The sequence below is a fragment of the Acanthopagrus latus genome, chromosome 21, assembly GCF_904848185.1.
Source record: "Acanthopagrus latus isolate v.2019 chromosome 21, fAcaLat1.1, whole genome shotgun sequence".
NCBI lineage: Eukaryota > Metazoa > Chordata > Actinopteri > Spariformes > Sparidae > Acanthopagrus > Acanthopagrus latus.
This window is the reverse complement of record NC_051059.1, coordinates 303,750-330,245: the sequence shown is the minus strand read 5'-3', so window position 1 is coordinate 330,245 and position 26,496 is coordinate 303,750. Positions and strand designations below refer to the sequence as shown.

Below are 26,496 nucleotides of genomic sequence, written 5' to 3'. Positions count from 1 at the left end.
CAGGTTTATCTCTGCAACGGGTTCTGCAAGGCAGCGTTCTGTGCATTCCTCCCCCCACTCTCTGATCTGACCACTCTTCCAGTCGATGTGAGGGTTGTGCAGAAAGAGCCAGGGTTGTCCCAGAATCAGAGAGTGGGAGGTGGAGGTGAACAAGTGAAATTGAATATTTTCATGGTGATTACCAATGGATAGTTTTAGCGGGCTGCTCATGTGGGTAATAACAAAGATGTCCGCCCCGTTAAGAGAACGGGCACGAATGGGTCTGGCTAGGGGCTCACAGTCAATGTGCAATTTCTTGGCCAAGTTCCAGTCCATTAAGCTTTCATCTGCTCCTGAATCAATCAATCAATCAATCAATCAATCAATCAATCAATCAATACATCCATGTCATACTGTGAATTTAGCTTAACTTGAGTGAGCACACGAACAGCAGTCTTAGCGACCCGATTTGAACTCACCACCTGAATCTTTTTGGCTGGGCAGGAGCTGACGAGGTGGCTGGTTTCTCCGCAATAGAAACACCTTCCCTCCTGGCGTCTCTTTTGGCGTTCCTCTTGGGATAATCGAGCCCGTCCTAATTGCATGGGTTCCTCGTCAGTACGAACCTGAGTATATTTGTGCAACCTGCAATATTTCTGCCTCGAGCTTTTTCGGATATTTACAGATAAGAGTTTTTGTTAAGAAAAATATACCAAAATTTGAAGTCCTGAGCAAACATGATATTCTCGAGGCAATGAATAAATTTAACCCAGCCACACGTACGGTGGTTTCCCTTTTTTTTATCAAATCCTTCATGAGAGAGCTCTGCTGAGTATGGAGGTTTATAAAAAGGCATGGGCAGATGAGTTCAATATGGAGTTGAGTGATGAAATTGGGAGGAATGTCTGCGTAATGTACATAAATGGTCAGTCAATGTGAGACACAACCTCATACAATTTAAAACATTACACATACTCCACTATTCACAGGAGAAACTACACAGATTTTACCCTACTATTTCACCCATGTGTAATTGATGTAAATCCATGATAGATAATCTTGCATATTCCTTCTGGTCATGCAGTAAACTTCTCTCTTACTGGAAAAGCATTTTTCACTGTTTTTCTGAGGCTTGGTACCCAGCCTGCTTCTAACGGTTCTGAGAGCTACAAGTGTTCTACCTTCTACCAACAAATGTGAGAAGAAGGCTATTCAATTCAGGATGGTGATTGCGAAAAAACTGTTACGTTTGTGGAAAATGGACTGTGTGCCGACATACGACTTGTGGCTGGGAGAAATGTCCAACACACTACATCTTGAAAGACCAAGGCTTTAAAATGAAGATAGAGGAGAGGTATTTGGTAAGATATGGGACCCTGTACTGTGATATCACAAGGGGCAAGACTTGCAAACTTAGTGCTTCACTGTGCACAGATGTATATGAGTTTGTATATACTTAATTTTCTTCTTCTATTCATTCAAAAATATTTTACTTTTATCATTTGCCTTATTGTTTAACTATGACCATGGACTGATATCATAATTTAAGATGTGTTATGTTCTGTATGTTTTCAGCACACTGCACCGACTGCAAGAAGCAGGACTTCATTCTCTCACATTAAGTGCAGTTCATTGTTAAACACTTTGACACACCCAAGAGGGCTCTGAAAATCTGTATTGATATTGGCAGGAGGAGAGCTGGTTAGCAGGGGTGGCTAACCAACAAAGGGCAATAATTAGCTTGAGGCCACTGATGATATTGCCCTCTCATAGGAGTGTTCAAGTACAACAAGGAGCCCCAAAATTATACTACATTTACATACATTTTTATATCATTCATTTTTGACAGTTAATATAGATCTACACTTAAATAACTTATTTAAGTCATACACTGACCTAACACATGAAAAACATTTGTACTGAATTTCTTGCCAGACACCTCACTGATCTTCTGCTCGTAACACATGAAAAACATTTATGCTGAATTTCTTGCCAGACACCTGGCTGCTCTTCTGTTCATATTTTCTTCATATTCATCAAGAAAAATACAACTAGACACCAACTTCTGTATGCACATACGTGTTTAATACTGCAATTTTTTCCTGATAAATAAAGTTATCTAAACAAGGGGTTCCCAACATTTTTTGTGCCAAGGACTGGCAGAAGCATAAAAAAAAATTTCACGGACCGGTTGGCAATTTATGTCAACTTTAATATACACTGAAGACAAAACAATGCATTTCAAAATGCTATATCATTCTTTTACAGTGCTAAATGCACAATGGTTTCATATATCAACCCACCAACAGGTGGCGACAAATGCTTATTTTATGAAAATAAAGGCCTATTTCAATGGTCAGACCGCCTCAAAATTAGACATTTCGGCCCCTTTGTATTGCGAAAGACATTAACGTCATTTTAATAGGCAACTCACACAGTTACTTCAGCCTATCATTTCTAAAAGTAGCTAAATGTAGAGATCGGACTTTACAAATTTTGTCAAATCTTAGACCAAACCACACAAGAAAATACCTGACGAGTCACCAGACCAACAAGAACAGAACAGTTTGTGCATGATCATAACGTGCATATTGATACAGTTCCTCTTCAGCTGCAAAGAAGACTTGTCAGCTGTTCTGTGGTCCCATTAACAATATTTATCCAAAACATATTTCAAAACCAGGATACAATAAAACTAAACATCAAATAGGACCACTTTACAAATATTAATGTCATCAACTTACTGAGATCAGTGTCAGTGAGACCCCTGGGCCTGTTTGCCGGCCACAAGTACATCATACCGGGGGTGATGGGAGACAGTGAGACACGCAGGGTATTCTTCACATTCGGTCTGCTTCTAACTCTGGTCTTAGTGGCGGTCATGGCAGAAAAAATGGCCTTACACAGATATGACGTTGGGAACGGGAGCAGCGTCTGCAGAGCGAGCGTGCCTCTCGTTGTGTTCTCCCGATGCAGCTGGTCATCTTGTTTTGATGGGAGCTGGTCTCGACCATCGTCATTTTGAAGTGGATCACGCATCCATCCTTTGCCATTCCTCGGGTCCTTTGAAGATAGGAAATAGCGCTCAAACGCAGCAGACAGTGATGTCAGGTGGCTGTGTATCAACTCTCCAAGTCCGGCCGGCTCTTCCAAAAAGCTGGATAAGTTGCTGAACATGTCAAAAACACCCTGGTTGGCGTGCCGTGCCCAGGTTGCCAGTTTGGCTTTGAATCCCGCGATTTTGTCTGCCAGCCTGAATGTGTCAGCCATCCTCCCCTGCATCGGCAAATTTAATTCTATCAAAGACATGAAGATATCACTCAATTATGCTAGTTTTGAGAGCCAGCTCTCATCACTAAAGTGCTCTGCTAATGGTGACTGTCTGTTGTAGAGGAATTTCTGTAACTGCTCCCTTAACTCGAACACTCTGGTTAACGCTTTTCCTTTTGACAATCACCTCACCTCTGTATGTAGAAGAAGGCGCCTGTAATCAGCATCCATGTCCTCGCACAATAATTCAAACATCCGCGAATTCAGGGCATGGGCTTTGTTGTGGTTAATGACCCGTATTGTGTCGTTCAGGACTGTGTGGAGTTCAGGGAACATTTTCTTGCTCGCCAGCATCTCGCGGTGAAGCATACAGTGAGTTGCCTCGCATTCCGGCGCCACTTCTTTCAGCTTGGCTGTAAATCCCGACAACCGGCACATCATCGCGGCAGCCCCGTCAGTACAGACCCCAACACAAAACAACCAGTCCAGTCTGCCTGCAGCATATTCCTTCAACACTGATTATTTCTGAGCTGGTGGTTGAGCTCGGAAGTGAAAGACAAAAGAGTAAATCTTCATGCAGCTCATCCTGATGCACATATAGGATATACACCAACATTATTGCCTTATTTTCTACATCAGTGGATTCGTCCACTTGTTTTGCCTACCACGGAGATGCTTTTATTCTGTCCAGCAATTGTCCCTCAATATCCCCAGCAATATCATTGATTCTCCCAGCAACAGTTTTGTTGGAAAGTGGAACCTTTCCCACCCCCCCAAAAGTTCGAGACAGATGTCTTTTGCAGCGGGCAGTATTAGCTCCTCTCCTATTATGAAGCCCTCGTGGCAGCTAAGTTAGCTCATGTTGTGGCTTTTAAAACTTGCCTCTGCAAATCCAACTCACGTTTTTTCCTGTCAAAAAAATCCACTGGTTTATCTTTGTGAGAACGATGCTTTGTAGTTAAGTGCCTTTGGAGTTTGGATGGCTTCATTGCTTCCTTGGCGAGCGTTTCTCCAATTAAAACACACAATGGGGTTTGCACCTCCAAATAGCCCGTTGCAACAAATCCATGTTTTATATAGGAGATGTCATACTTGCGAGTGAAGTTCTGTTTGCGTTTGCTTTTTTGGTAGCATTTTCCACTTGTTCATCACTATTTCTTTTACTCGAACAACCCGCGAAGAAACGGTTCATGGAGGTTTGCTGAGGTCCACTCATCTCTGCATAGACTAATGCTGCACCCATAACCTGCATACAGCAACTGTGTATTGCTAATTAGTCCGGGTAACAGTGCCAGGAACTTATGATCCACCAAGCCATCACAGGGGCACTCATGGACACCCATTTCAGCCGGCCACGGTTGGCCCCCCGTGGCCGGCTGAAATGGTTCATAATAATAAAAATAATTTTATGAGCCATTTCATGGCCGGTAGGAACAGCTCCATTGACCGGTAGCGGTCCACGGACCGGGGGTTGGGAGCCACTGATCTAAACCTTGCACTAGGCTTGCCGTGGTAGTCGGTTACATAGGTGTTACACTGTGGTCAGCTTATGATGATTACATTACACTGTCCCCACCACAGTTTCTCTTCAGAGGAACATACGAGTCCTTACGGTGAACTGTAGTTTAATGTGACAACAGAAACAGTATGGAGTAGTTATATCATATATATATTATTATAACATCAGCCACACAGCATGTGTTATGTTAACAGAATAAAGTTCTCGTTCTTCTTGTCAGAGGAGAGCGCTCCCCCTGAATGCAGCGATTTTTTTTCTCTAGCCTGTTTTTTCAGGGTTTTTGACTTTGCGTCGTTTCTGTATTTGCATGTTTTTTACAACAAGAGTTGCCAGACCATCACTGTTACCATCTACAGAGCATCAGCGACCTTAGTGAAGTGAGATGTCTGCTCAGAGCCCAAAACTCCCAAGAATCATTAATTGATCATCAACACCCCATAGTCTAAAACAGATATAGGAACACTCAACACTACCTTGTTGTGTGTATTTGCTGTGCATTTCCTAAATGAAGGTTTGGTTGTCGCAGCACTTTTGCCCTCTTCAGCCACAATATAAATGTTTTAGTTTAAGAAACGTAAAAAAACATGTCAGCACAGGACTGTAAGAAACTGTGAGGCACTATAATGTTGGTAATTAACATTTATTAGAAATAGTATATGAATCCTATTCAGCAGTATGTTGTTATGCATGCGCATGTACTTCATGCTACCCCTGCATTAGTTGGTTTTCCACTTGGGCCGTTTTACCATCACTCAAAAATGAATAGTCAGTCAACAAACAATAAATTGACATGTTTATTTTGAGGGATAGACTGTGTAATGAATTTGTGTTCTCAAATTAGCATACTTGTGGTGTATTGTGGTTCAGGTTCATCTTGACAAATGTACAGTATGAACATGAACAGGCATCAGTGCTCTTTTTCTGTCTTAATAATATATGGGGCAGTTCTTAATGGCTTTTGTTCCCATCTAGTCTGAACTCAAAATGAAAACTGCACAGTGACAAATGAAGTGGAGCAGTAACACACAGTGCTACAGCTTTTTAAAACATATACAGAAAATTGGAGGATATGTATTTGTTCAGACCGTTCATAATTTCAGGGCTGCAGATTCACTGTGCTTTTATGCACAGGTTTTTATACGTCTAGTTTTAGACATTATGTTTTAGTGTATCTCCGTATTGTAATGCTAGGTTAGCTGTATTTAAATCTTTGAGACAAAAGACACACAGTTCATTGTTTAGTAAAGAGAACATACCAAATTATAAATTCAAAAACATTAAAAAACTGATACTGACACTTAAAATCTGAAGTAGACTCTTTAGCTGATTCAAGAGATTATTTAATGAATTATTCAATAAGGGCCAATAAGTGCTACTATTCAACATTAATAATGCCACTGAAAATAGAAGAATATCAACAGGTGGTAAGTAAATATGTAACTACAAAATGAATCTGAATATGAACATAAAAGAAACATACAACAAAACAGATGTTCAATAAAAAGATTTTGTGGTTGACTGCATAATAGAGTTCAGTTCCTCCTTCATCCTGTGTTCGCTTAACACCAGTACTTTACATAACATAATCAACCTCTGACATTTCTATCAGCCAAGGTCTTGACAGATATTTCAGTTACTTTGACATCAAATGTCAAATTTCAGCAATAAAAGACAACAACGCCAGTAGGAGACCAGCATTTCCTAGAGCCACGACAGACAAGAGGAGAGACTTTATGAAGGAGTTCTGAAACAGAAAGAAATGAAGACGTTAGATAGAGAACACTAGAGACGCTTCTCACTGTGAGCAGTCAGTCCACATTAGGCCAGCTACGATCAAACGCCTGCAAGCCTTCTAATATTCCCAATTGAATGAAAGATGCTGACTGTGGGGTAGAAGAGTATCCCAGCATGCATTTCACTTCAATCACTGGTGATGGTTGAGACTATGAGCCAGGCTCACTTCTGGTTCCACCTCTGTTATTATGTCCACAAAATTATTTTTAAATTAAAAGTAAAAAACATCTGTTGGTACTCTAAATGTCTGATTCATTAAAATAGGCCTTCCTGAAAATGTGCTGATGTTTCATGAGATGTAAGGGAAACATAAAGGGGTTTTAATGAGAGCAGAAAGGGCAGAAACTGAGAAATGTTGATCATTCTCACTATGAGCGACATATTTCACATCCGACTAGTTATGTGGTCCATTGTTAAGATAAAACATTGATTATAGTGCATAAAGGAGCAACTTGTGAGTGAGGCCCGAATTCAAAGATCGCTCCAAAATTAAAAGCGGCAATTGCTGCTCACTTTCCAGGCAACTTTAGCTGTAACTAGCTATTGTTAGCTAATAACAAGCCAGTAACCAGTTAGTTATGAAGCTTCTCAGATCACGGGGGAGAGCTTTAGTTCAACCAGGCTCAGTAGCCTATAAGACCAAAAGAGGTCCATTTGAAGACAAGGTTTATAGTACATAGGTGATTTACAGCAGCTTCAATCACACAATGAGCATGCAGGGGGTTGTATATTTCTGTTAAATACAGAAAATAGATGTTAAAATTAGGGCTGTCATAATTAATGCGTTAATGCAAGATGCTTAATTTGTGAAATTAATGCTATATTTTTTTTAACGCATTAACAATGACCCACCCAGTATTTCCCATAATTCATCCCACTCCGTCCACTTGTCCTTGCTCCAACGTTATGGCTGATTGTGACCCAAACAAGACTGAACAATCTGTAGAACTTGTTGGCCCTTTGGATGGAAAGTTCGAGTATAAGAAAAACAAAGATGGAACAATTAATAAACATGTAATGATTTGCACACACAGTGTAGGAAGGAGGTAATGTTTTACCGAAGCAAGTTTTAAGTATCATCTCAACGCCAAGCGTGTATTTGTCAGAGCTTCAACCTCAGGTGTAAAGCCTGGCTGGCGGCAGACCACCCTCATCAAACGCAGGGCATTAAGTAAGTCTCCCTCTGCAGACAGATTAATATTGTCGAGGACACAGGCTGCAGAGAAGTTCTGAAAGTTGCACCTCTTGATGTGTTCGGCAAGCCACCATTAAGAGGCACAGTAATGGATGAAATCCACAAACTCTATGGGGGCGGTCAGCTTTACATTCAGAAAATGTTCACCAGTTAGTTTGCCTCAGCAACTGGCTATTAGAATAATAGGTAAAAGGGACACATTTAAATATGTGAAATTGCAGTTGTTAAAAAAAAAAAGTTTCATCCATCCAAAAGAGCAATGGCTAAAATGCCAGAATTATTAAGAATGAAAGTTAACTTTTAGTCTGATGAAATAAATAAATAAATTCTGAATAACACATCTTGTATTCGCTAAGTGGCATAGGAGATTGGGAAATTAGGAAATCAAGTTATTTTTCAATCTCAGATATAACATCATTTGGATTTGTTACAAATACAAAACAAATATTAAACATATATATCTGCCTCCTGTCATTTATCTTTCTGTTCCAAGAACAATATACAGAGAAAATGTTAAATCTTCAGTCATATTTAAGAATGTTGATTAATAGTAATTAATCCACAGCTACCCTGTGATTAATCAGATTAAAAATTTTAATCGTTTGACAGCCCTAGTTAAAATATTTCCTTTCTTGACATTTTGCCAACTCACAGCTCACATATATCTCACAAAGTCATACAAAGTGGCTGGCTGGAGGGCCATTTAGCTCAGTTGGTAGAACGGGGCGTCCCATGTACAGGGGCTTTGTAGTCGCTGCAGTGCCCAGTGTTCGAGTCCCGGCCTGGGGCCCTTTGCTGCATGTCACTCGCCCTCTCTCTCATCCTGTTTCCTGTCATATCTTAAGCTGTTCTATCAATAAAAGCCAGACAGAGGCCCAAAAAATTACATTTTTAAAAAGTGTCTAGCTGGTTAGAGGGCTAACATCAGTTGACATCTCTGACAGAATGTCAATACTGTTGTTTCTTCACTCCGCTCATGATCACAATCCAGCTATTGCCCAATTGCCTTATCTCAACACTGCTTAGCCTGCTGCTTTCTCTGCAAGCCATTTTGTAACCCACCTCAACCCCAGCTCCCCCTTTTCATGCTGTGTATGACCAAAATCAATGTAATTGATGCCTGTTCTGTTCTGTACACTATCAGGGGTTTTTGCTGCTGCTCTCCCCGCCTTAGGCTATCAACATATGCACGTGGAAGTGCAGGGAGGCCCCAAATCAGAGCCACACCACCAAATATATATTACTGCAATGGAAATAAAGTTTCTTTGACTAAAAGTGGTCCTGACTGAAATATTTACATGTATATATGTATGTATGTATGTATATATGTACTGTATATTATGGGTGGACCATATGAAGGAACCAAAAAAATTCCTGATAAAATTAATTAATTCAAAAATGCAATACTTGGCCTCTGCCATCTGCAAAGTAGCTTGTAACTTTATCAAATGAATTTTATTGAGGAAAAATAGAAAGAGGTATAATATTAACCTACAAAATGTAGTAGAGTGTAAGTTTAAAGTAGTAGAAATACTCAAGTACAAGTAAAGTACAAGTACCAACGTTCCAGCACTGATTTTTGGCTACAGGTCTTGACACATTTCAATAAAAATAAAATGACAAATAAATAAGAAGCAACAACAAAAAAAGCAGTGTGAAATATGATTCTACATTATGTCTGATGTTAAATCATCAGTGCTGATAATCATACAGTGATGTTAACAGCTGCCTTTGTTAACAGCAGCTAACTGCTCCTACAATGCTGGTTGAGTGGAATTTAAATAGTGATTATTTTGAAGGACAATCACCACAGCCTGGCTGAGCTGCAGATACCACCAAGACCACTGCTGTCTTTCTACAGTGCTTCCTCACATACTTTCCTTCAGAATATTGGAATACGTTACATGATCGCTGGACTTCATCTGTGTGAGTATGGATCTCTGTTCGTGTTGTCTTTATATGCTTGCTGTTTTTGCATGCGTGTGTTGTGTTGTATGACTCTGTGCTTAGTATTTCCTTTGTATCTTTTTTAAACTATATCATTGCTGATGTAAAGTACTGCCTAAGAAAAGTGCTAAATAAATATGTATGAATGTCCATTTGTTTCTTACTAAAGATAGACAATATAATATTGAGCCTGTCAATGTACAAGCTAGTCCACAATATCAAAACACTTATTTTAGTTAAGGATTGCCAATGATGCCACAAACACTGATAAGACCCAATCAGGAAGCAAATATGTGTCTGCGTCTTTCTTTCCAAAATCCTCCATTTCTGCCGGTCCAGACTGAAAACAGAGTTTCTAACTTTCTTCACACGCATGGAAGGAGCTTAAGCAAAGGGTCTACTTTCAGTGAACAAAAACACTGTGTATTTGTTAACGACGATCAAATCATACAGAAGAAGCTATGTTTTTAATGAAAACCCATGCAAATGTGGGGGATACAGCTGATACCTACCAAGGAACCCTGCAGTGACTGGTCACAGAGGATGCCCAGTGTGTCATCAGACACCAATGCTGCTGGTAAGAAAAAAAAAAAAAAAAAACAGCAGTTAGAATATGTGGGGAATCACTCAACATTGATCTAAAGATGTCATGAACAATAATTCCTTTTCATCAAATGTCATCAAAACAGATGTCTGGCTATAAAACCCTGAACTGACAACCAACTTAATTCAAGTGTTCATACAGTTTTTGATGTATAGGTACTTGTGCACCAAGAGGAGGACCCTAAATGAAGAGAGCCATGTCACGTAGCCTATCAAGATGTGCGTTGCCAGCGGCTGAGGGAGGAGCAATGATGACTGACTGGTCCCCAGGAACATGGCTGCCACTACAGTCACATAAAACACACAATGCAAATTTGTTCAAGCAGTACTTTTTCTTAACAAGGAATGAGTAAACTATGGCTCCAACTGTCCCCCACTGTTCACTACATTAATAACAAGCTCTGAATTCATTTTTAAAAAGTGTTTGTTAAATCTATTATAAAATGTTTTTGGATGCAGACCAACCTGCAATAATCTCAGTCACAGAGCCAACTCCCCAGTGGGCCCAGTTAAAGATATATCTCCTGCAAAGATACACAGATAACACTAAAATATTAATATACTGTAATCAAAATATTATCAAATATAAATGCAAATCAGTTCCACAGCTACACATTAAATCACTCATTCTCATTCTTCAAGTCATCAACTTGTTTGTCTTCCAGATACAATCACAGTGCAAATCGCACAGGAAAGACTCTTCTCCTAACAGGAAGCATTGTATCACTGTCCTACGCTTTTTTTTTTTCTGACGACACATCAAAATATATGAATGAGAACACAATAATAATAATAATAATGATAATAATGATAATAATAAGAATAAGAATAAGAATAAGAATCTGTTTTATTTAAAGGCGCCTTTCAAGGCACTTAAGGAAACCAGACATAACAACAAAGTACATCAAAAAATCAGAAAACATTTTTGTGCAATTATTAAAATAAATAAAGGAATGAATAAATAAATAAATGGATAAATAAATCAATAAATACATACACACATAAGTCCACAGACATCAGGGTATGCTGCTGTCAGGGCTTGTTTACTGCTGGAGGTCTATTGTGTAGTAAATGCTTTTGTCTTGATAATAGGGCCATCTGCTGGTCATTTCTGGTGTTTGACTTACAGGGGCCAGTCTATGCCACCTCTATAAATTTCACTGTGTTATGGTGTCGGCACAATGCCAAATATTAAACTAGAAAAACTGCATTTCCTGTAAAAATACAGTGTGAATGCTGACAGCTTAAGTGGTTTCTAAAACTTGCTGAATGCACTGCCGGAAATGCATAAAGAACGAATGGTCAAGAATTTGCAGAACAAGCTTAATTGTTCAAAAGCTGAAAAGTAATAGGCTGAATGGGCTAACAAATTTGAAAATGTCGATAGATGAACAGTTTCTCCAGCTAAACATAAAGCTGAATGTATGAAGAAGCTGAAAAGGCAGAAAGATGAATGTTTGAAAAAGCTGAGAAGACCATCAGTCAACTAGATTTCTTACATTTCTTTGTATATATTGTCAATGTGATGTAAAAGATGTGGGGTCCAAATCAAGCTGAAGAGATTTTTTTTACTCCAGTTTTTCCAGTTGCTCTCCACTCTAGCGATGATGTCATGCACTCTAGCTCATGCAATACACACCCATTATAAAATCAGAAGACAAGTTAAAAATCCGTAAATCTAAAACTGTGATGATTTCAAAACCATAAAAGATTTACAAAAGCTGTTACATGCCCAATAGTTCAAGGTCTTCTGACTTTTTGAAAGTTGGAATGGTGTCTCTAGCTCAAAGTATGAGGGACAAGAAGAGGATGAAAGTCGATGAGTTTTGAAGAGGATTTGGAGATTTTCCCATTTACTTCCATTCACACTAATTACACTGCCACCAGACCACCACCTAGTGGCGGATCAGTAACACTCTCGTCAGATATCCTCAGGAGGATGATGGTAACAATTGTACCAAGTTTCGTGTTAATTGTAACCTATGTGGAGATATAAAATACTTCAATTCAAAGAGCGCCACCTAGTGGTCATTGCCCAAATTTTGCACATAGCCTTAGGGGCTCATGGGGAAGTAGTAACCTGAGTTACATGTCATTCGGACACACTAATGTGGAGATATGCAACATTTCCTGTTTGGAACGAAATCTCCACACAGTCCACAGAAGTTGTTATTATATAACTCGAGTATTGTTTGGAATATCAAAATCCTTTCAATTACTATACTTCAGGAGAGTCCACAGATGCTGTGTGCAAAGTTTTGGTGAAATTACCTGGGAGGAGTTCGAAAAAGTAGGTTTGAACCATCTTGAAAAAAAACATTTTTCGCCAGGTGTGACGTATATTCCTAGTTTGGTGAGTTTTGGGGTATGTTCAGTTTCACGCAGATCAGAAAATCCCAAGGCACAGTTTGAAAAAGTAAAAAAAAAAAAAAAGGAAAATTAATGTTGTCTATCTTGTAATAATCTACGCCCACATTGACCAGTCATGACCAACTTCAAGATATGGCCTCAGGATTGGCCCTACATCATGCTCATCTCTTCCCAGTTTTATGGCAACCAAGGATCTCAAATTTGGTGTTAATTGCATTTAGTTTGACCGAGATATCAAACAGTTTACATTTCTATAGCTAGCTCCATAAATGTGTTTGTTAATAATTTGCACATTTTTTGACCGAGCAAAATTCTATCGATAATTTAAGATCAGGTCCAGCTGAAGAGTGTGTGTGCCAAGTTTCATGCAGATCGGGCAAAATCCCAAGAAGGAGTTCAAGTTTTTGCGAGAAAAAAAAATCCAGGCGGAAGTGGGTGTGGCCAATTGCAATGTGATTCAACTCCATTCAGGGAATCTGGGAATACAAGGTTTTTGAATGTGCGACATACAGTGTGGGAGTTATAGGCAAATACGTGTTGGCCCATATTATAGTGCCCCCTGCAGGCAGATATGTGTATTTTTTTGTCTGAGATATTTGCAGGAGTCTGGACCAACCCTCCAAATTGCACCGCCCTCCTTTGCACGGTTTAGCCTGCAGCACCACTTCTAGCTGGAGAAAAATGAAAATAAAATTCTTTACAATTGCAATAGGGTTCCTAGCACCACTGGTCCTAGGAAACACGTGTTGGCCCTTCGGGCTTGGCCCCCTAATAATCATTTGACAAACAACAGGGACCTCGCAGGTCAAAACCTGCTCGGGCCCTAATAATAAAGACTAGGCAAGAGTGTGATTAATTAGTTAGGAATAATCTAATATGACAGCTGTCTGTGTCAGTTGTTTATCTTGCCACAAATCTTCAACTTCTTCCAGATATTGAGTTTACTGTGACTTTGCTGTTGTAAACAATGCTGGTCCTACTATCAGTCACAGTAGTCATTTCTTGGTTTTGTCACATTTTTAGATGTGTAGCATGTACACAGAACATAAGGTTGTTAAGGAGGTAGGGAATTCCTGTAGGAAGACATTATTCGGCTTGGGTAGTCAAGGACACATAATCTGTATTATTCAGCTGTTTGATAACATCCATCTTTATGAAAACAATGTGAAAAGAGGCTTAGAATGGCCTATTATTATAATGAAAGAGGACTGTAGCTGCATAATTTTAAGTCTATCTATATATAAATCTGACACAGTACTCACAGGCTCATATTTACATGTAAAGTTTTTTGTCAGTGCTGACATTGCTCCTGGTCTAAAGGACCCATCATGATTTTAATAAGAGACAAATCAACTCTTCCTTCAACTGGCCTTGTGAGGCAGGTGGCCCCAGATGACCTCTGAGCTGTAAGCATTACATTTACCTCTCCATTTAGAAGGGGTGTGTGTGTGTGTGTGTGTGTGTGTGTGTGTGTGTGTGTGTGTGTGTGTGTGTGTGCGTGCGTGCGTGCGTGTGTGTGTGTGTGTGTGTGTGTGAGTGTAGGTTGCCTGCTTGAGTCAGGTGATGGTCTGATCACAGCCATTATTGGTTGAATCAGAGATAATGCCAGCACACAACAGCCAAGGTAAGGATGGACACCTGCATGCTGCAAACAAATACACACACACACACACACACACACACACACACACACACACACACACACACACACACACACAGTTATACAGTTATACAGTAATTTGTAATTGAGCTGACATGGCTCTCTGTTGTTGAGGCATGAATATACAGCAGGACAGAGAAAAAAGGTCCATTTTCTTTGTGTACAGATTGTGTGTCTTGTACTGATTAAAAGTAATATGTTCTACAAAAGAAAACACACATCAGTGCTAATCTGAATCTTGAGGGGCCGGGAATTGACCCACCAACCCTCCAGTTAATGGACAACAGTGCTGCCCTCTGAGCCATAGCCACACCAATAGACTGAATCATAATGTTTATTTACAATCACTTCTGTATAAAAAAATAATTCTCTTTTTAAGGATGGTATTCTAAAGTGTTATTTATCAAGAATGACATATATTTCAAATTTCATTACATCTCCAAGTAGAAAAAAAATTACTCTATGGGATTTAGAAATGGGGAGTAAGGGGGCAAGTACAGAACTTCAAATTGATCATAGTTGGTGAACCAGTTCTGGACCAGAGCAACCCGATGGAAACTATCCCGGACAACAACAAACTTAGGCTGCTCTGGTCTATTCTGTACAGCAAAGTTCTCAAAATGGCTAAACTGAGGCTTTTTGTAGCTTGCTGATAGGTATTCAGTTTTGTAAGTAAGTATTTTCAGGTGTGTGTCTAAGTATTTTCAATTAACCAATGTGTGTTGTATTTTGAATAGATGTGTTTTCCCAGTGGTACCCTGAGATTTCATATTTTTAACTAAGTGTCTTATGTGTGAAATAGTGTGTAGTGTGCAGGAGCAAGTGTGTTGCAGAAAGGAGCAAGTGTGTTAAAGAACTTCCAACTAAAGTGCAAAAAAGTGCTTTTGTATGGTTACATTTTGTTTAAGGTATAGTAACAACAGCTTCAAGTTATGTTACTTTGGTTTAATGTGTCTACAGTGTTCAAGCAATGGGTAAAAACTAATACTAAAAACTTTCACTAACTTACACTGAAGACCCATTGGCCTGTTGGAGTTGTGAGTTTAGCACTTAGTCTGAGATGGACTGATATCCCGAGCATACAGATCTGTGCAGTTCTGGCTGCACTGAACAGCATAAACTACATCACTCTGTTAATGCCTGGGTGTTTTGTCCTCAGGACGGACAGGTTTCTGCCTCAGCATGTAGCTAGGTTTAAAGTGAACTGGGATATCATGTTTATTGAAGATAATGAGTTTCTCAGATGTTCCTGTGTCATATGGAATGATGATGTTGTTATGTTTTGTCATCGTTCCTTCACTGTCTGCTCTGAATCTTTTAGAGGTTTCACATAAATCAGTACTTGCTGTTTGACTCTCACCACCCACGCAAGCACAAGCTGGGGGTCATCAGAACCCTAAACCTGAGAATGTGCCCACTGAGACAGAAGGGAAGGAGATGGAACAGAAACACATCAGGGGAGCACTTAAAAACTGTGGCTACCTAAACTGGACCTTTTTCAAAAGAGGTGAGATAAAACATGAAATGTCTTCAAGAAACTGATAGTGAAGTCCAACTGTCTTCAATGCAGCACTTAGAAATACTGCACTGCTAACATATAAAAATGTATACAGACTACTGTTTGCATTTCTGTATCATGGTGTAAATAATGAAAAATATATTGTGGATATTGTATCACTTTAATGCTGAAGTGGCACTCCTACAAGGTGACAAAACCAACAGTGGCCCCAAGACTTACCAATCCGAAACTTTTCTGGGTAAAAAATCTTCTCATAAAATCACCCAAACGGTCCCTAAAAGGCAGGATATCAGTGTGTGTGTGTGTGTGTGTGTGTGTTTGTGTTTGTGTTTGTGTGTTTGTGTGTTTGTGTGTTTGCATGATGTACCTTACTCCAACCTTTCCTGTAGAAAAATGGGAGGCAAAAGCCCACAACGGTCAAAGTCACAGTCAGCACCATTAATCCTCGATGAACCTGCACACACACACACACACACACACACACACACACACACACACACACAATCATAAAAGAAATGTCAACGCAGTAATTTTGAATGCTGGTTATGTATGGTGTGTGTGTGTGTGTGTGTGTGTGTGTGTGTGTGTGTGTGTGTGTGTGTGCATAGTATCTACCTGAAACCAGATTTTCTGACCGAGCAGAGAATGATTCGGCCAGTCAGATTTGTAGAAGCTAGCGATAAAGGTTCCAACACTTCCTGTAAGCATCCAGGCTACCAGCATCAGTGCACCTATAGTGTAGTGGCAACACAGCCATTACTTTACTTATCTGAATGCATTCCCAATGTAAATTAGCTTGTTACACCTACAATAAAAGTTGTTTAAGAACACGCTACAAGCTGCAGAACATGGCATTGACAGGACTGTTGCATTTCATCCTTCTGATCATCTTATCTCGGTGAATACCCTGTGTCCCAAGAATGTGTCCAACTCTTTGCTATGTGTGCATCATTCACTGTGTAAATAAATAAAAACCCAGCTCACCATGCATTTTCATAATGATGGGACTTCGGAAGCCTGTCAGGACCTCAGGGGGTCCAGTGATCACTTTCCTGTGAGTGGAGATTAACGGCTGGAGACTGTGTTTCCAAACTAAACCTAGGGGAGGGTTACACAGATGGTGTCCATTAAATCCCTTCAAGAAATTTGAATTCAGCAATCACTGTATATATCAGAAAACTGATTTATCTACCCCTGGCACATTCAAGACTAGTGGGATATGAAAGTGTTCATTGATACTGTTTAACAGTCATTCTAAGAGTCACAGAGCTTTTAAAATCAGTTAAAGCTGCCGGTAGCACCAGGTCGACACATGCTCTTCACAAACAGCAATAAAACAGATCCTTCCCCTTCAAAGGCATGTTAAATATAATGGTGACACACAAACTGCAGCATCAACCATGCATTTCATTCTTACAGTAAAGAGACAATACAAGTAAGTAAAAAGTGAGGATGAATTGATGTCATGCATACATACATACATTTCAGTACCGTAAACCGAATTAACCATTAACCACCAAAACAACAGTGAAGAAGCCTGTACTTCATATGTCTAACATTTCCAGTTAAGGACATCCTGTTCCCCGAATAAAACTTGTGCCATTTCAAGATTCGATGCTGATGAAACTGTAACATGACATGATAAAGTTTTGCCAAATTGACAAGAACTTCAATTGGCAGCTAAGACACAGGAGGACTGGGTCGATGGGTTCAGTTTCCAAGATAACACGTGAGGTTTCATACTCTCTCACCATGCTCTGCATATCCGCTGGCTACAAACAGGAAGTACTCTTGATCCAGATCATAGCGGGCTGCTTCCTGATTGGCCAGTTTGACTGGTCTTCTGAACCTGCACTGAATCACTCCGTCTGCCAGCTGCCACGACACAGAAGAGAGAGCAGACTGCGAACACACACAGAAATCCACTACATCATAATCTGTCACAATTTAGCAATCGGAGATTTAGGGAAACACGCATATTTGCTGTCTCTGTATGGCAAGCCAAATGAAAATTATGACCAGTAACAATTGGATTAAAGTTATCTGAAATGGGAGTTTTTTCTAGTAAGAATTCTATTACAGATAAATGTTCATTCTAGATATCCAGAATGTAATTGTGGATATCTGAAATTGAAAGCCCAATACCCATGAATGGCAAAAGTGACGTCATTTATCCTAGGAAGAATGATATTGTGGATATCTGAAATGACAGTTATGGATAGGAAGCATGCCATTGTGAATATCAGAAATGTTATTTTTGACTAGGAAGAATTGAATTACAGATATCTGCAATACATATCCACTGTAGCTATTGAATGTTAAAACGGCCACTTTTTAGATTTTTAGATATCTTAAATTTAGTTTTGACTAGTGCAATCAAAGTTGTCGATATCTTGAAATAAAATTTCTACTAGTAAGAATGTTGTTACAGGTATCTTTAATTACCATTCTGACTAGTGAGAATACAGTTTTGACTAGGAGAAAATGTATTTACAGTAGTGTGGTTCGATTATATGCTAAAACGGCTTGCCATAGTCTCTGTAGGAAGATGGATATCACTCTCATGTTTGTGCCTTAAGTACAAAGTCAGACTCCTGATGTGGTTGTCTGAGCGTGAAGGTACACCATGTGGCAATAGAGTGGTGAAGTGATGATCCCGAAGTTAATATCACCCTGGTTCCCTCAACAAGCCTATGAAATTATTGAATTGGATTTGGATTATTACAGAAAATAATCTTTGTGACAAAGTTTTTGATCCTTCCAGGTTCTGTTCTTCAAAATAATCTCCACAGATGAACACCAGTTTGTGATGTTAAGCTAAATGAAATGTGTAGCAGTAAGAAGCTAATGTTAGGCTACAAACAGATGACATCACGGTCTCATGACTTAAACGTCACCACCACTAAGTGTCTTAACACAGAATTACTATCCAGGTTTTCTATAAACTGATCAATGAACAAGTTGTAATGTCAGAGTTAGAATAGTTTGTCACTAAACTGGGCCTGTAAAGATGGACTAGTGAGTAGATGAGTCTAATTGTTCGCTGTGAGGACTTTAGGGACGTTTTCACACCTGCCTTGTTTAATTCAGTTGACTTGAACCCTGGAGCATTTACCCCCTTAGTGCAGTTCATTTGGGAAGGTGTGAACAAACTCTGGTACGGTTCATTTGTGGTGAGAACATGACCAACCTCGATCCGACCCAACTGCAGAAAGCATCAGTGCTTAACCCCAAATTTCCACTGGATACGTGTCCGCTGCACACAGCTCCGATCCAGTTTTGCTCCACCGTCCGGCAACCCCCACCGGTTGCGTTTTGAGTCTGCAACAGCGCAGTACGTTAGATAGCTGGTGTCGTGAGGCTGAGGAGTTCCCGCGATAATCAAATGATCACCCGACCACAGTTATATGTATGTATCATATCTCTACAAAAGCTCCACCACGCTTATTCACGAACATTGCCGTCACGTTTGCTTTGTGTCTGGTGCAGGAAGAAACAGTAAAAACGGGTTTTTGTCACGCACACAAGTGCCCGCAACTAGGCGGTGGAAAAAGGCACCACACCAACCACTCACAAAATTATATGGCAAACCACGTGATTTGGTTGCTGGGGAACAGGGGAAGTTGTGGGAGGGAAGGAGGCGGAAGACTGAATGCTGCAGTGACGGTGACAGAGACGGCGAGTTTTGAGAGTTGAGAGATTTGTGACTTAAGAGTGTATAGGTAGTGTGTTATGTAGTGTTTGGTATAGTGTGTAGTTTAGTCGTTTTGTTTTGTTTTGGTTTTTTTGGGGGGTTTTTTATGATGTATCCGTTTTAATAGTTGCTTGCTCCTCAGTCTTAAAAGAAAATTCGTCAAGCTGAAATCTTAAGAAAATAAATAAGTAACAATAAATAGTCCTTTATAGGGGAGCGACACCGCTGGTAATAGTAGGTAAGTCTATGAGTGGCCGCAAACGGACTTCTACAAAGAAAATTCCTGAGCTGGTAGTTCGTCTAGGTATTTAAGTAGTGGTTTCCAGTGAGTAAAGAACCTATCAGAAGACCCCCTGAGGGAGAACTTGATCTTCTCCAACCTTAGGAGACCGAGAATATCATGTAGCCAGACTTTGATTGATGGTGCCTGAGGTGATTTCCATAGCAACAAAATTCTCTTGCGAGCGATAAGGGAAGCAAAGGCAATAACGTTGTTTTGGATAGCTGTGGTACGCAGGTTGTCTGAAGATCTGCCAAATATAGCAATATGTGCAGTTGGAGTAAGATTTATGCCTAATATATCTGAAATTATTTTGAAAAATCGTCGCCAAAATTCAGACAACCTGGGACATGCCCAGAACATGTGGGTGAGGGTGCATGGAGTCTGATAACATCTATTGCATTTGTCATCAAATCTGTCCGGGTAAAGTTTTGACAATTTTTCTTTACTGTAGTATAGTCTGTGAAATACTTTAAATTGTATTAGTGAAAGTCTGGCACAGCTGGATGAGGAATTAACGGCCCCTATAGCTCCCCCCCAGAAGGTCTCAGAAAAGCTCAGCTGGAGTTCCGACTCCCAGTTCATCTTAATCTTATGTAAAAGGGATTCGCTGGGTGGAGATAGTAAATTATAAAAGTAGGAGCTGTGGCCCTTTACTAGGGTCTTGGCTTTGAGAGCCAAGTCCATTCCATTGGGAGTCGGTATCTGAGGGAATGAAGTTGTGTTCGTCTTCGCAAAGTGGCGCAACTGGAAGTGTCGGAAAAAATCTGATATATTGAGATTAAAGCTAGAAATTACCTGATCAAAACCTGCAAAAATGCCATTGATATATAAGTCACCCAGACTGTGAAGTCCCTTATTTTCTAAGACAGAGAATCTTGGGTCAGTTTTTGCTGGGACAAACAAATAATTGTTGCAAATCGGGGTTGCTAAAGGGAGGGTGACCCATCCAAAGTGGCGTCTTATTTGTGACCAAATTTTTAGTGTTCCAATAACAACTGGGTTAGACGAAAGACTTGATGGGGAAGAATGTAAGGCACTGCATGCTAAGGCACATAGCGATGACGAGCAGGAGGCCGCTTCGCTCTGGCACCAACTGGTTTGAGGGTACGTGTACCAAAATAGTATTTTATGCATGTTGGATGCCCAGTAATAACCCATTAGATTAGGTAGACCCAATCCCCCAGCTGATCTCTCTCTATAGAGAAGTAAGCGACTAGCTCTTGGTCGTTTGCCAGCCCAGATGAAGGATGAAATCATGTCGTTTATAACTGTAAAAAATGATTTAGGGAGAAAAATGGGTAAACATTGAAAAACATATAGATATCTCGGTAATACATTCATTTTTATAATTTGAATCCTTCCGGCTAAGGACAACGGTAAGAGGTTCCATCTTTGTAGATCAGACTTGACTTTCGTTGTTAGCAGGGTAAGATTTTGTTCTCGCATTGTCCGTAATGATCGTGTAATTGCAACACCAAGATATCTAAACCCTGAATTAGCTATTTTAAAGGGTATAGTCCATGGGGTTATGTCTGCGGCCAATTGGTTGATTGGGAAGTATTCACTTTTAGAGATGTTAAGCTTATATCCAGATAAACGACCAAAGGAATTTAATACTGTCAGTATGCGTGGAATATTTGATAAAGGATCACTAACATAAAGAAGCAGATCGTCCGCATATAACGACACTTGATGTTTTATGCCCCATCTATTAATCCCTCCGAATCCCTCCACCATTTTTAATGCTATTGAAAGTGGTTCAATTGCGAGCGCGAATAATAGTGGGGATAGCGGGCACCCCTGTCTTGTTCCTCGAAAAAGAGGAAACGGGGCAGAACGTTGGTTGTTTGTGCAGACCGAGGCACAAGGGGAGGAGTAAAGTAATCTGACCCATGAAATGAAATTATTATCAAAACCAAACTGTCTCAGGGAAAAAAGAAGATAGGCCCACTCCACCCTGTCGAAGGCTTTCTCGGCGTCGAGAGAAATTATGGCCTCTGGGATCTTAAGGGGAGATGGAGAAAGGATGACACCGAGAAGCCTTCTTATATTAGAATATGAATGTCTTCCTCTTATAAATCCCGTCTGGTCCTCTGAGATAATCGAGGGCATGACAGATTCTAATCGCCGAGCTAGGATTTTTGCGAGTATTTTAACATCTACCGGAAGAAGTGAGATTGGTCGGTAAGATGCGCAGCTAAGTGGGTCCTTATCCCTTTTAAAAATCAGGGAGATGGAAGCTTGTAAGAGTGTAGGTGGTAGGGTACCTCGTTCAAATGAGTGGTTAAACATTTCGAGTAGTAATGGAGCTAGTTGATCCGAGAATTTTTTGTAAAAATCAACCGGGTAACCGTCTGGGCCTGGTGATTTCCCACTGTTCATTGACTGTATTGCCTGTATTGCTTCTTTAATTTCTGAGAGTGTAAGAGCGCCGTCTAATTTCAAGTTGTTTTCAGGTGAAACTTTAGGTAAGTCTAGTTTAGTCGTTTTGTTGTTCTGTGAATCAAAACAATGAGGAGATGGCTGAATGTTGAGCAGGCAGGGAGGAGCTGAGAGAATGTAAATAGTTACATATAACTTTGTAGATTTCAAAAACTTAAATTTAGCAAACAATTTATATTTGCATTATAAGTAATAAAAATGGTTCATTAAACACATTAAAAACTAAAAAATCTTAACGTTTTCCTACTCGGATTTTATGTTTTTTGTGATTTTAAGTCACACATAGTTAGTTTATTAGTTTATACGGTAAAATATAATGGTAAGTGTGAAGTCAAGTGTTCCTGATCTAAGGATTAGCAGACAAGCTTGTGTTTGTCTCTTTTTTGAGATGTGTGTGCTGGTGTCAACACAGAGTGTTTTATTTTGAAAAGTAACCAGATGTCATATTGATGTTTCAGTGCTTGACTTCTGGTCTGTTCGGTGCTAAATTCAGTTGAATTGCTGTGTCGCCTTCGAAATTTGGACTAATTAGAGGGCAGTTTCCTTGCACATCACACATTTTGGTGCGCTTGTATATGCTGTTGTGTGAGCACAAACCAAACTCAAGGCAATATGCAACATTGTAAGAAGTTGGTTCCTGATTCGAAAACTATAGGTGTGAAAACGTGTCCCCGACCCTAATGTCCCCGACAACCTCTGTAGTCTCATTTAGACACTTGTTAGCAACCGCTAACCATTTTTAACACACAGAAGAGCTTTATATTGTGGGACATTTAATGATGGATCTTATGTTGGAGAACTAAACATGTAAATATTTTAAGCTTGTCTGAACCACAGATCTTATTTAGAACATTTCACCAAAACCCATTCCCAAAACCTTGAGTCTTTGATACGAGGGGACTGTAAGTTGAAAAATACTACCTTAGGGGGTCACATGATGCTGCAACCGTGCAAAAGTTTGCCAAACAACTTCTCGGCGACATGCCTAACCCCAAATCCTCCAAATCTGTGACGAACAAGCCTCTGCCGCTGAGGCCCTTGCCAGAGGTATTTCTCAGAGCGTCATTGAGAAAATATCCACTATGATGGAGAACAAATTTGAAGAGCTCTCAACCACGCTGAACAGTATTACAACACGGCTGGAGTACAACACAAAGTGTATCACGGAAGCTGAGAGCCGTGTTTCGGCAGCGGAGGATGATGTGACGCCATGGAGTCCAGGCTGACTGACTTGGAGACCAAAGTGCGGTTCCTTAAGGAGAGGAGCATTGATATGGCATTGATATCATAATATACAACCTCAAATAAACTGCAGAGGGCCGACAGCCTGTTAAGTTTTTTGATAGCTGGTTACCCACTCTGCTAGACCTGGGGACCAAACGGGGCATCTTTAAAGTTGACCGTGCTCATAGGACCCTCAGTCTGCCAAAACCTGACCTGCCCTGCGCAGTGGTTATCAAGCTGCACAACTCGAGGGACAAGCTGAGGATTCTCGCTGCGTCCAAGGAGAAAGGACCGCTGTCACACGAGGGGCACACAATATTCATCCGACAGGATTTAGCAGGCGGTGTCAAAAAAATGCAATGTGCATTTAATGATGTGTGTGAACAGCTCATCCAAATGGACACGCTCTTCTCTATGCGCTTCCCTGCTACTCTGAGCTTCTCCCACGAAAGAAAAAACTACTCGTTTCCCTCGCTTGAGGATGCGCTTGCTTTCCTGGATGGACTGAGCTGAATTGGAGGTGACGTGACATTACAAAGACAGTACACTGTTGATTGTAGATAGCGTTTATTTTTGGATCATTTATACAAAGGTATGTACTGTAGTTAAATACTCTGTGGGTGGGGGAATTGTTTAAATATTGTATTCATGTCATTTCAACATGCCACTGCCATTGACTGGTTGGCTAAAGACATGCTGGTAGTTAAAATATATCTGAGTTTAGTTCAATGGTTGTAATATTTTGTTTAGCTTGTGGTAAGCGGGGGAGTGGAGAGGAGTTACGTTTTTGCTCAGTTCAATGTGCCCCACTACTCTTTCAATGGGCCACGGTGGTGGGGTGGGGAGGGGTGTTCTGGTGTTATTTTTATTTGGAGTTGATTGGGAGTCCGTCATTTGGGGATGGATATTTTGCCGTTCATGATGTTCTTTCAATTGTTTTTATTTACGCCTTCATGTGTCTGGAGCCATCCATTTTGTATCTCAAGGTGTTACATATTAAGCTACTTTCCTGTGATAAACGCACTGAGTCTCTACTGTGCCACAAAGCTCTCTCTTTTATTTCACAAACTTCCTTTTACCCTGTTATGAGTTATCTCAAAATAGTGTCCCTTAATGTTAAGGAATTTAATAATACCATAAAAAGGCAAAAGATCCTTACTTTTTTGAAAAAAGAGAAAACACAAATGAAACCCACTTAAATGACTTGAAGCATTTGAAGTTGAGCTTTTACCTTAGAGACAACCATCAAGGACAACAATGGCCGTTATATCCTTGTCCCAGGCTATCTTTATGGGGAACAAATCCTTATAGGTTGTGAATATGGCCCTAATTCATATGAGGGCACCTTTTTCCCTAAGTTTTTATCAGATGTCTCATTAGTATCCACCCATATGTTGTTTTACTGGGTGACTTTGACTGCATGTTTGACCCAAGTGTGGCCCAGTCCCCACCTATGTCTAGCCCAACCCCTCGAAAAAGTCTCAGGCTGAAAGAGTTCTGCCATGACCTGTTGTTGTTTGACACTTGGAGAATAACCAACCCCAAGGGAAGAGACTACCCCTTCTTTTCCCAACCGCATCAGACATTTTCAAGAATTGATTTCTTCCTGTCATCCAGAATGGTTCTGGATAGGGTCAGGGAGTGCTTAATTGGTGGATGCTCCCTTTCTGACCACTCATATGTAAGTTTGAGCGTCTGCCCTCCATACTTTGATCCCTCCTCCCACCACTGGAGGATGAACCCCTCTCTATTGACTAGTCCCCCGTTCATTGATTATATTACTGAACAAGACCCCAGATGTTAGCCCATCATTGCTATGGGAAACGGCTAAAGCTTGTCTTAGTGGGAGTATTGTATCATACACCACAGCTCAGAAAAAGGCTGCTATTAAGAGCAACTTGACTTGGAGAACATAATACAACAGGTTAATTTCAAGTTTCAAGTTCAATTTAAATATACACCTTCTACAACCCTTTTTAAAAGACTAGAGGTGGCCTGCTCAGCCCTAAATCAGTTGTTAGCTAAAAAGGCAGAGTTAACCATTTTCTTTGCTAAACATCCAAGGCTCTATGAGTCAGAAAACAAACCTGACTGACTCTTGGCAAGGTTAGTTAGAGGCAGAATCGAGGCAAATACGATACCGTCATCGCTGGATGACAACCAGGTCAGACACTACAAAACCAAGGACATCAATAGGATCATGAGGCAGTTTTATGTGAAACTGTACTCATCTGAATGTGACCCCTCTGATAAGAGGAGAAAGCAGTCTCTCGACGGGATGCCTCTCCCATGCCTATCAGATGAACAAAGGGAAAATTTAAATGCACCATTGACTGAGGAGGGGGCCAGCAGAGCCATAGCCTCCCTTAAGGTGGTAAGGCTCCAGGACCCAATGGTTTCTGCCCAGAATTCTATAAGAACAAACTGCAGAGCGCTTGCTATATCTCTAGATGTTGGAATGGCATTCGATAGGGTGCAGTGTGAATATTTATTTGATGTACTAGAGAGGTTTGGGTTGGGGGGCGCGTTTCTTAAATGGGTTAGGACGCTTTACAACTCCCCAGAGGCTCGTGTCATAACTAACGGCATACAATCATCACCTTTCCCTTTGCGTAGGGGGATGAGATAGGGTTGCCCTCTGTCTCTGCTGCTCTTTGCGCTGGCGCTTGAGCCTCTGGCTGAGGCTATTAGGCAACACCAAGATGTGCATGGTATGACAGTTGGGGGAACAGTTCACAAAATTGCACTTTATTCGGATGACATTTTGCTGTTTCTAACAAAACCTGAAATATCAATACCAGCTATTCTTTCTGTTATTCATAAGTTTAGTTCCTTCTCAGGCTACAAAATTAACTTTGGCAAATCAGAGGCCATGCCATTAGGTAATTTAACAGGGTTAACTTTACCTACCAGCTCCCCTTTCAAATGGTCCCCAACAGGCTTCACCTATCTTGGGATAAAGGTTTCACCAGACCTGACAGAGCTATGGAAGCTCAA

At 40.4% G+C, this 26,496-nt stretch overlaps 1 protein-coding gene across 4 annotated transcripts in view; it reads right to left on the bottom strand.

Moving 5' to 3' along the window:
- Positions 1–5,420: 5,420 nt before the first annotated feature.
- frrs1a (ferric-chelate reductase 1a) overlaps positions 5,421–26,496 on the bottom strand; it is a 41,802-nt gene continuing 20,726 nt past the window's right edge. For 2 of the 4 annotated variants that reach the window (XM_037083332.1, XM_037083331.1), the window contains exons 9-17: positions 17,608–17,758; positions 16,841–16,954; positions 16,472–16,587; positions 16,224–16,310; positions 14,225–14,322; positions 10,773–10,831; positions 10,448–10,591; positions 10,217–10,278; positions 5,421–6,512 (exon numbers count right to left, since the gene is read on the bottom strand). In XM_037083332.1, coding sequence (XP_036939227.1) covers positions 6,420–6,512; positions 10,217–10,278; positions 10,448–10,591; positions 10,773–10,831; positions 14,225–14,322; positions 16,224–16,310; positions 16,472–16,587; positions 16,841–16,954; positions 17,608–17,758 — 924 coding nt within the window. In that variant the 3' untranslated portion in view covers positions 5,421–6,419. The remainder of the gene's footprint in view (positions 6,513–10,216; positions 10,279–10,447; positions 10,592–10,772; positions 10,832–14,224; positions 14,323–16,223; positions 16,311–16,471; positions 16,588–16,840; positions 16,955–17,607; positions 17,759–26,496) is intronic. The other 2 variants (XM_037083334.1, XM_037083335.1) reach the window with 2 other exon arrangements.